This window comes from Lissotriton helveticus, chromosome 1_1 (genome assembly GCF_964261635.1).
Source record: "Lissotriton helveticus chromosome 1_1, aLisHel1.1, whole genome shotgun sequence".
Classification (NCBI taxonomy): Eukaryota; Metazoa; Chordata; class Amphibia; order Caudata; family Salamandridae; genus Lissotriton; species Lissotriton helveticus.
The window spans coordinates 2,089,234,619-2,089,246,120 of NC_136057.1; the positions used below are offsets into that span (position 1 = coordinate 2,089,234,619).

The 11,502-nt window shown below is 38.7% G+C and overlaps 1 protein-coding gene across 1 annotated transcript in view; it reads right to left on the reverse strand.

The window, feature by feature from the left end:
- LOC144756128 (vitellogenin-A2-like) overlaps window positions 1-10,738 on the reverse strand; it is an 80,355-nt gene extending 69,617 nt beyond the window's left edge. Inside the window, exons 1-7 of the mRNA XM_078645684.1 lie at window positions 10,614-10,738; window positions 10,321-10,341; window positions 10,042-10,193; window positions 8,233-8,484; window positions 5,451-5,612; window positions 5,214-5,362; window positions 2,642-2,792 (exon numbers count right to left, since the gene is read on the reverse strand). Coding sequence (XP_078501810.1) covers window positions 2,642-2,792; window positions 5,214-5,362; window positions 5,451-5,612; window positions 8,233-8,484; window positions 10,042-10,193; window positions 10,321-10,341; window positions 10,614-10,653 — 927 coding nt within the window. The 5' untranslated portion in view covers window positions 10,654-10,738. The remainder of the gene's footprint in view (window positions 1-2,641; window positions 2,793-5,213; window positions 5,363-5,450; window positions 5,613-8,232; window positions 8,485-10,041; window positions 10,194-10,320; window positions 10,342-10,613) is intronic.
- Window positions 10,739-11,502: the final 764 nt, after the last annotated feature.

Sequence of the window (11,502 nt, forward strand, 5' to 3'; positions counted from 1 at the left end):
GGCACTGCTTGTTGTGTGAGTTTGATAACCACCAGGAGTGTGCTTTCATATTTAAAAAGTGTGTTTGTATGTGAGGAAATATCAAAGACCACAATAGCAGCTAATGATGTCCAGTCTTGAGAGATGCAAGAATTGTGAGATGATCTTGCCATCACACTGTATCGCACTGCTTTGTATTCTCCTCAAGCAAGTTGTCTTGTAGAAAGTATGAATTGTTTGATTAGGGGCTGTGCATTAGAGATGATGGTACCATTCAAAGATGTACTGTGAGTCAAACCGTGGGCTTATTGCAAATCTTCCAACAATTTCTTAAAGGCAGGTTCACAGGATTGAAACTCAACCAATTGTAGTTGAAATGTAAGAGTGATGTGCAAAGGAGGGAGTTATTGCTCATGCATGGTGGGCTATCACCAAAGAAACTATAGGAGGGGATTTGATCTCAAACATAGACTATGTGACATAGAAGGGAGTGTAGAGGAGTTGGTGTTTGTAAAAAAGACCTGGTTGGACACCTAAGGGACGATCAAGCTACATGGAACCAAAGAGAAACAATAAAGATAACTAAAATGTTTGGCAAGGTGTTGGTCTGATTGTGGTTCACTAGGTGGATAATATTGTTCCTCGCCATCTAGGGTATCCTAAAGGCGCTACACGTTACTTCTATGGGCTAGGTTGCCTTGCACTCAGGCATGTCTGCAAGCGCTGGGACGCCCCGTTGCTGGGGTAGCCATGCGCTATACAAGCCAACATAACATAACATAACATCTTGAATTCCAGCACCTCAGTCAGATTCACAAAAGTACTGTGCTAGAAACAGTTCTTGCAATAATATTACTATTGCCAGATTTGTGGCTGATACTAATAGCTCATATTATAGAAGTAAACCTTCAAGCTTTAAAGATTATGTAATGACATATGTGTTTGTAATTTTTGTAGCGCGTAATGGTATTAAATTATAAGGTGCTAGTAAGGTAGAAAGTTATTTTCCATTGTTTTGTTCTTTGTGTTAGTAACAACTATACATTTTGTTTACTTTTTGGGTTTGTGTTCCTGTGCGCTGCTCAGAGACAACTTCTGCTTTCAGTTTTCTCTTTCCCATGATTCTTATGTAGAATGAGGGAGGCAAACTACTGAACGGAGGGAACAGGCTGTTGGACCAATCTGTGCACTATGTTTGTGGATTCAGTAAACCTGGGGTTTCTTTTAAGGATGAGCATCTATGGACGTATTACACTTGAATTGATTTAAAGTTGTAGAGCAAAATTTGTTTCTGGAAACTTACAAGAGGTTTTGAGCTTTACTTTGTTTTGTGAACTGGTTGATGAAGTGTTAGATTCAGTGGCTATAATGGCTATATATTTTCCAGAGCACAGGAAAGTGGGCTACAAATTGACCTGGATTTTGGAGACATTTCAAAAGAGTCAACTTTGTATTATCCAAACACATACCTCAGCCAATAATTTGTTAAAGCTCTTGTTGAAGTGCTTTGTGCTTCCAACTGTATTTCGAAAAGAGATTCTTGGAAATTTCTAGATGTTTATATACCTCTGAGTTATTAAAGCTTTTCCAAACACTGTAAGAAGATAGTATCAAATGTGGAAAAACAGCTGTGTTTACTAAATCGGCTAAACAATTAAAGATCTGACGATGTGATAATTTCTGTTCTCATTGTGTTTGGGGTAGAGAGATGGACTGAATGTGGCGGAAAGATGTCTCAGTAAAATAGGCATGGACTACTCAACATAATTGTGATCTCCTTGTAAGAAGTTTAAACATACTAATGTGTTAGATAATAGTAACTTAAGTTTTTTACATTTCTGTGAAATTGCAAAACTGAATGTTATAAATATTATATATCATTTTATTAAGCGAGGCTAGAATAAATAACTAAAACTAGCTACCCACTACAATCAAAGGAGACAATTTCGGACAAAAAATATAAAAGTACAGACAGATATTTACACCTCTACCTGAGCATACTTTCCTATTTATATATAAGTATTCCTGGAAAGCTGTGCCAGGTAAAGGTTTCTCAACATACTACTGGTATTTCCCGCATGGAGATCAACATAGAATAACACTCTACAAACAAGGAATGGAGCCTGCTGTGCAAAACCTTTCTCTTTAGGGAAAATATTTTTCCTTTTAGAGAAAGTTCTTTCTTTACATCCCTAGTACATCTGGGGTGTATTGTCCTTTACCATTCCAATGCTGAAAGGGGAGTTGCTTCCAATCCTGGAATGGGAATCGATCCAGCCCTTTGTTGGAGTAAAACTCTGACCATTTCCAGGGCAGGAAGAGATTGAATCTAATCTTAGGAATGACCACAAATGTTTAAGTTTAAGTTTGTACTTATTCCAAATTTCAATGGGAAACCACACCTTGGAAAAGACATTTCCAGTCCCTTGTCTGGAATTTACCACTGCAGATGTCTCCACAATAGTGGAGGAGAAATCCAAAGTGATGAATGCATTCATGCCAAGAATCACTTTGTGTATTCAAGGTAATTGTAAATGTGGTATTTTTGCCCTTAAACATATGTTAACTGTTGAAAATATGTTTAATAATAGGCTCCAAAATATTTTTATTAACATTAAAATAAATGTATGTGACAATCGAATGTTTACACTGAGTTACCTACTTGTGTCTCAGGACTCCTTATCTTCAGTAACTGAATCGGCATCTGGAACATTTCAGAAGCAAACTGGTACTGAAGACCACCCCGGTTTTGGAGCTCAGTCTCAGGAGCACTCACTCGATTGCTTTTGGTTTCCACAAAAGTGAGCACTTGTCTGAAAGAAAGGTGAAGAGAAAATGTAAAAACTTCCAATTTGCCTTGTCAAGGGCTGGAGCTTGCATAAAGTGAGTTAGACAGAGGACCAATGCACCAGCAATGCGTGGTGCCACATTAACATGAGAGATCAGAAAATGTCCCTTTTTCATTGATTGTGAATCTTTCCAGAAAGCAAAAACGCAATTTTTCTTGGAGTACTGAAAATCCTTGCACTGTTCTTAGCTTTGTCTACGCACATATTTAAATAGAAAAATTAACATTTTACTGAAAATATAGTGTTTCTCTACTGATATAATTGGATTAAGGCCAAGGGGGCAGAAGTGCAGTTCCTCCTGCTTCTGAATTACTCTTTTTGTGGGGTCAGATACTCCTGTTCTGCAATGTAAAGAATAATCTCCACTGACTCTGCTTAATGGTGGCATTAGTCTTGATCCCCTCATCATTTGCATGGTAGATGTAATGTAATGTAATTTAATTCTTATAAAGCGCAGCTTTAACTCCAAGGAGCATCTTGGCGCTGAAAACCCGTCACCTAGAGTGGAATAGGCCGGAAGACTAGTCAAGCATCAGTCTGCTTTTGCCTCTAACATTATACTTATATCAGAGCTATACATGCTTTATCTGAAAGATTAAAAACCCAGGTCTTCAGGGACTTTCTGAAAGGGTTCTCCAGAGGGATTTGGCGCAATTGGAGCGGAAGCTTATTCCAGGCCCTAGAGCCCAGTACACCAAGAGATTTTCCTCCCTTGGTGGATAGCCTGAATTTAGGAATCAACAGCAAGTTCAAGTTTGATGACCTAAGGTTCCGAGACGGCACATATCTCTGAAACCGATTTAGAAAGTATTTGGGTCCTTGCTGGTGGTAAGCCCTGAAGGTGATAACTAAGATTTTAAACAGCACCCGTTTGTGGATAGGTAACCAGTGCAAGGTCCTGAGTGCTGCTGAGGCAGATGACTTCCTTGGCCATCTCAGGACAAGACGGGCGGTGTCATTATGGACCATCTGCAGCCAATGCAGGACTGATCTATTTGATCCTGCGTATAGGCTGTTGCAGTAGTCCAGGCGAGATGTAATGAGTGCCACCGCCACCGTCTTCCTGGCTGCCAATGGAAGGAGGTCAAAGAATCTTCTTAGCCCCTTGCTTATACTAAAACAGGACCCTGCCACAGCCCCTGCTTGTTGCTTAAATGATAGGAAGGGGCAAGTTCTTAGTCTAAATTTCAAGTATGATGGTGTATGACTTCATTTCATTAGACTGGATTAATGATCTGAAGATGTGTTTTCTCTTAGTTTCTATGCACAGCTTTTGTTTGTGAAAGATGTCCTGTAAATGGAACCTGTGAACACATGGAACCTCTAAACAAATCATTCTCATTTAATCTATCTGATGCAGCTTAACATAAAGAGGTGATGCAGATCATACTAAACAGTTACAGTTATACGCTTGCAGAACTGGGAAAGAAGTTAACTGGGACATGCACTAGAAAAAAGTTAAATGAAAGTACTGTACGAACAATCAGCAATCAGCTAATGTCTGTTTGTAGACAGCACCATGGATGACAATTCACCAAAATGCCTGTGGTAGGGCGAGGGATATCAATTGGCTTTTTGTTTCACACTTCAAAAGAGTTCCATACAGCTCACTTTCTTTAAAAAAAAACAAAAAACAATGTGTATCTGAGAGTACTGGTTTGTTTTGTCTTTCTACAAGGCCTATTGCCTATCCACTGCTGAGTTTGGAAAAGGTAGTGTATTCCATAACTTGGCTGCTGAAATTAACTTGGCTGCTGAAAATGACGTGGGTGAACACCTCCCCCAGTTTATTGTTCATTTTTATATAGTTTAGATATAAGACAAACAGTCAGACCAAGGATAGATTTCATGAATAAAATTGTGTCCCTCAATGTGGATATCTCTCTCCATAAGCTGTTAACTGAATTGCCTGAGCACGTGTGGGATACTGGTAATTGTGGTTCCAAAAATCCACTGACACTTTACGCATACATCATAAGAGTTGGATAAGTTGTACAGACAGAACTAAACATGAGCGATTTCCATACCATGAGAATTGTACCTGTAATTTTCAGTGGATGAAACATGGACGTTGATATTAAATTACTTTGTGGTAGCCAAAACCTTAAGGGACAATATATATTTGTTTTTCAACTTTTGGACTTTCATTTTTGGCCTTCACATGTTTTTGTTGCTATTTACGTGGTTCTTTTGGCCTACTTGTCTGGATAGCTGTTTTTATGTTTGAAAATCTTCAATTAAAGCTGAAATTGCTGAAATTGCTATAGACATCATTATTGCTGATATCTTCTTTATAAGCACATGATATTTAACTATACTGAATAATGCACAATGATCCACAAGGTAGAATACAGGTAGTCCAGTGATTCTGTGAAAGGCACCCACCTGGCTTCCATTACAGCTGCACCATAGAGTTCATAGAATGGGGAGAATTGATACACTTGTCGTGCAGTCACTTCAGTGATCTGTGCACCATCTTCTTTGGGCTTCATTTTGTAAGTATATGTTGCAGCCCTTCTTAAATTCTTCACAATCTATTGCAAAAAACATACAATTATCATTGGTAGTGAGGGTCTAAGATTCAGTGTTGATTTCAAGTAGAGATATGTGACAAGGTCAAACCTTTTGACAAGATGAGCACTTCTCCACGTAAGCCATGCCAATGTTCTTCTCCACTTTATCCTGGCAGTTGTTCAGATCCCTGGATTTCACAACAATGATGCTGTTTGCCCTCTTGTCTTCTTGAATCACATATCGTGTATGGCACACACCAGTGACTCCAGACTGTGGAAATCAGCAGATAAAGTAAAACAATCTGCGGCTCCATTCTGGATATTGGTTTGTCCTTATATAAACACATTCCGAAGATATATATTTAATTCTATGAATTATTAACTTTTTATACAGCATTCATTGATTGATTCAACCTACAGATCTGCAGACTATGACACAGATACAGATAGATTCCTGATTCAAGTCTAGCCGTAGGTTCTATCAGTCATTTTACTGCTTCTTAACCTCATGGCTGCTGGAGCGATTCCCCTGCAGTGCTGGGCCGTAATAAAAACGGGTGTGGTCATGACGAGCTCAGCTCGTCATGAGCACTGAAGGGGTTAAGACTGGACAATATGTTGCTTCTAGACATATGAGTGTTATAAATAAATGTATCACACCCAGTCCGTCGTTTCTGCAATGATTATTCTTGGATTCCAAAATATGCAATCCCCAGTTTAGCTTTTAAAGCAATTACCTTTGATGTCAGATCCCATTAAAACACCAATTACTAGTTTATTCCAAGTCCGCTTGAGTAGTACCCTTTGGAGCATGCAAACACTTAACATAAGAAACACATTTCTCAAAGTTAGAGTTGCCACCTATTTCGAGGTCAACCAGGCCAGCTGAATCCAAGGTTTCGACTCATGTAATTTCTTTTCTGTGCACCACTGTAATCAGGTGCAGTAGTACTATTGGTTCAATGAACCTAAATGAAGACTACAGCTTTAAGAACACATTAAGAGGACAAATGGATGTCTGTGCTAATTTTAAGTCTACCTATGTAGGTGTATGCACATCACTCTGGAGCACTGTGGCAAGGTTTTTTTTACATTATTTTGGTATTTAGTCATTCAGTACTTCCTCGTCTGCGTCTGTTGCTTTCTTGTCACTGGGGTGCAGAAATAACCTTATAAACTGAACAATGTTTGAAAGAGTCAAGGTTTTATGGCCTTTGTGAATTGTCTAAGTGTAGAGGTGAGTTTACCTTGCAGGGCACAAAGTTGTGGGGGGGACAGAGAAACAATCTATCTAGGGAGCATGTTTTGAAACTAATGACTGTGAGCAATTTGAGAGAAGACCTTCAAACTCTGTTGGTCCAGTAGGGGGAAATGCTTTACAAATTAGTACGGGGGTGCCTATATTATGGCAGGTACATAGTACTGAAAACTATAATTGAAATCCACACAATAAATAATGGCCAATATAAGGCAATGGAAAGTAGGCTACTGCGAAAGAACCAATACATTCCTCTTACTAACATGTTTGCTTGGTTTTGAAGGAATGATTTAATGCATAACTAGGCAGGTCAAGATTAACTGAATGTGCATAATCCAGCCAGGATTCAAGTATGGCACAATCTGCAAAATGTATCTCCACATCTGTAATACATTGATGGGTGGGCTAATCCTCATGGCTTCAGAAAGGCTTACAATTGTTGTTCTGTAAGTGTACCACCATTTTTTCAACTTATTTTGAGGTGTTTAATTAATAGTAGTTTCAGTCTTTGTATTTTTCTAAATGCTGTAAAACCTCTAAGCAAATGTATGTAAAATAATGAATGGATTAAGTACATAGTTGGATTTTAAATCCTAAAGAAAAGAAACAGAATGTACTAATATGTATGGACCTTGTTGTGTGGAGAAAGTGAAAGAGAAATGAGGGACAGATTCACTAATATCTCATGAAGTGCTCTGCCACAACCAAAGTTGCTGTGCAGCATTGCGTGAGAGGAACAGAGGAGGATAGGATCATATCTGCTAAGTTATGATGCTGCAACTCTTGTCATAAGCGCTGGTGCACAGTTTGGCTTCTTTTTGCCATGCACACACATTTGCACAATAGTGCACAGGTGTTTGAGTGAGTCTTGCATAGGTTTTGTATTGGAAGAGTACTCTTCCCTTACAAAATATTATACTTAGACTTGCGCCTAAACTTTTTCCACTCTGTCTCCTGCACAGTACAGCCCACAAGCATAGTAAGAAAAGTCTGTAGAAAAAAACATGCATCTGCTTGGAGGAGGCACATTAATTTGGCAGCAAGCCCTGTCTACAAAGTTTAGTAGACTACATCTGTGTTAAACACCAAGGGTGGTTACATGGGACACAAAGTAACACAAAGCAGCTCATGACACTACTTTGGTTTAATTTTAGACAACTTTCCAGCGCACTGAAAATTAAGTTCCAAATCAACACTCTGCACTGATTTTTATCACTTATGGTGACTTTGCACCCACAGAAATTGTTGATAAATCTGCCAAATAATATGTTGTTGACCATATAGTCATTATTCTTTAAATAGTGTTTGGTAGATCTGAGCGTTGCAGAGCTGATACGTTTGGAGCACAGGTGTAATTTAAGTATACTACTTGGAGACTCATCGAGAATGAGGAGTGCATTATTGCTCCCTGCAGAGCAAAGGGGACCCCACCACTCCTCCCCTCTCCTCATTTTTATCAGTAAATGCTATTTGTGTATTTAAGAGGAAGCCAACCTAGGTGAAACTATAAGTTGTCTTCCCTGGACGGATTCCATAGTTTTGTGGTATACCATTTATATATACATATGTCAAGTAGAATTAATATTGGCTCAACCTTTTTCTATAACTATATTTTGAAATTAGTGAAACTAACCTCCTGTAAGTCGTATACATTTTGTGTCTTCTTGATGGTGACCTGAAGCATATTCACGATCCCTCTGAAAATGTTGAGTACAGTTTCAGACACAGCTTCTGGGGCATATATGGCTCCGATACGTCCATGGCTGTACTCAAACTTCACTGGTTTGCTGAGTTGAGCAGCGAGAGCCTGGGTCAGCTTTGACGACCGAGTGAATGGATCCTTGGGCCAGATGCCATTGTACTCTTTGAATTCAGGGGAAGTGATCTGGAAAAGAACACATTTCTATGAAGGATCTCTGTAGGTTAATTTAGACAAAGGCATCAGATAGGATTGGGTCTTAGTTACAATGTCATATGATGAATATTGATTATCAAGACTTGCAATCACAGAGCCTGTGTCTGTGTATCACACCATGGAAATTCTGTGGGTCCAGGGTGTAGGACTCAGCTATACCCAGCCACACATTGGTTTGTCGTAAGTAAGCAAGTCTCTGTCATTTCATATATGTCATTATAGAATTTAGCATTTGCTTTAGAAATATATCACAATTGCAAATCTGATTTTGATGAATTTTTTAGATTCATCTTTCTTGGCAAAGGGCCCGGTTCCACATGACTTGAATTGTAAACCTGCTTATAAAAATAGGTTAAAAAATAAAGATAGGTTAAGCTGTTTACTACTTTCCAAATTTCTAGCGCTAAGAGACACCCCTAGCTCTTCACATGGTTAAGCATTATTCATAGATTCATTCATGTTTTTTATGGCTCCATTGACATTGGTTGGAGAATCTGGTCTCCAAAAAGTACATAAATATGAACCCTTGCAGTGGAAGGCATGCAAGGATGATGAAAGGGAGGAATGGAGAGACCTGTATGGAGAGAGGGTGAATAGATGAATGGATGGATGCGAGAATGAATGGATGAATTGAGAAAAGGGTCATGAGAGAAGGATGGATGATGGTTGGATGCGAGAAGGATGAATGTAGAGAATGATGAATGGATGGAGACATAAAATACAGTTATTGGTGGAAGGAAAGACGTTTGCTTGGCTAGATTGAGATATGAATAAATGGATGGAGAGATGGAAGCACGGGTGTATGGATGGATGACGAGAAGGATGAATGAAGAAAGAAGGAAAAAAGACAATGAAGGATGAGAGAAGGAAGGTTGGACATAAAGGAAGATAGAGAGAAGGAAGGAAAGTGGATGGGAAAATACAGAAAAGGGGATGAATAGACAGAAAAAGTACAGAAATAATAATAAAAAGAAGGGAAATAGGATGGAAAATGATGAAAATAGAACTGTAGGGAAAGAAGTACAACAGACTGAAATGAAGATGGACAGAATAAAATGTAAACATTTTAGAATTCTCTCAATAGTTCATTATCCAGATAGTCTGTCTAGTATGTGCCTAGGTACTCAGAGATATTTAGGAAATGGTTCAGAATAGGGTTAGTATACTTTTTTGACAATTCCCTTTGAGAGGCAGAATAACAGATGCTTATCCCTACCCAACTCAATTTTACTCATTTTATTGACTTCAGAATGTTGAAAGGCTGAGTGGCCCAAACAGGAGTCATTGAGTTGTGCACATTTATGTAAGAGTTAGTTGAAACAAAACTATGTATCAAATAAACAGAATAAAACATATTTTTCTAAAATGCTATGGCTATTGAATGCAGAGTAACAGAAGTAGCTGCCTTTCCTGATCCACATACTAGTCTTTCATGTGTCTAATAGACCGAGGTTAGTGGAGGACTTGCGCTTGTGAACACCTTGCTGCATCTCATCACTGTGCGCTTCACATTGTATTCATTCCTACCTTGAGGAGATAGGCCTTCTGTGCGAATCCACTGATCTCCACCTTGCAGTTCAGTTTCATTCCAGATCTGGCCAGGCCAGCCTCCGGTAATCCATTCAGGATAATGGCCTCGTACTGGAAGACGTAGGTCTTACTTTCACTGAAGATAGGTTCTGGAAGAAGACACAGACATGAGCCCTGAGGCCAACATGTGTCCTAGCATTTGAGAACCAAACCACACACTCAACACAATAAGATACCATGAGATAAAAAACACACTTATAATTAAAAAATACATACCATAGTTGAGCTGCTCGCTGCCTGAGGGGAGAAATATCAAGTGGACAGATGAGAAAAAACTTAGAACAGAACTCATGCAGTGTTGCTGATCATTTTAAAACATTGAATTTAATTGAATTACAATAATTTAAATTACAAAATACTTCCTCTGATTGCCCCACAGTCACTTCTACTCCTGTGCAACAAACAAAAAAATAGCCATCTGGGTAAGCTATACAAAACATTAAAAAAATTATGCATTAACAAGATACTTCCAAATCTTCACAATCACAGGAGCAGAAGGACCATCTTACCCACAAGGGCGAGCAGAAGGGCTAGGATGATTCCCCTCATGGTGGCGGTGAATGGATGTGACCAGCGGCACGGCTGCTTTTATAGCAGGAAAAGGGGAGTGCGTGGCTACTCAGTCAGGGTATTTTTGCTGACTTGTCAATTTCCTTATCAGTGGACTAACATTGTTTCAAATCCTGAGGCATCGAAATATAGATTGTAAGGTTGTGCGTTAGTTATTGCATGGTTTCAAAAAATGTTACACTTTTATAAGCTCCATGTATTTTCGTAAATACTTTCATATTTGGAAAAAATGCATGAAAATAAAAGCACCTCATGGTCTGTTAATGGGAAGGACTTGTGACATGTTTGGCAGCTTCCACTGTACATCTATGAAAGGTCTAGATAACCTTTTTTTCTGGTTATTCCGACTCGACCCGAGAGATCTTATCGAACTGATGTGAATCCAAAGAGTTGTGCAAAGTCACACGTTGTCATCCACTGGGGCCGTTTCCGTCAGAACCATTTTCAGTATAAGCTTTCCATGATTTCTTTGTAACAAATTAAAGGCATTTATCGAATCTATCAGGTATTTATTTGTTCATCATTTAATATAGTACTTAGTGAACATGTTGTATGAAGGTACAATCTGTGTATTTTCATTAGTATTAATAATGTTAAATGTGATGTCATTTTGTACAATGTGATGTCAGAATATAAGAGCAGGTTGGATTATCCTGAGGTCTTTGTATAATAATGAGAATGTAACTACACCATGGTAATAAGTGCAGAGTGACCGGGGTCTGCATTCTTGGATTATGTTTCCATTGCCTACATGAACTCCATCCTAATAACTTAAAATGTTGGCACATTTTTGCTAATTATAAACATTTTCAGGTCCATACTTTGAAC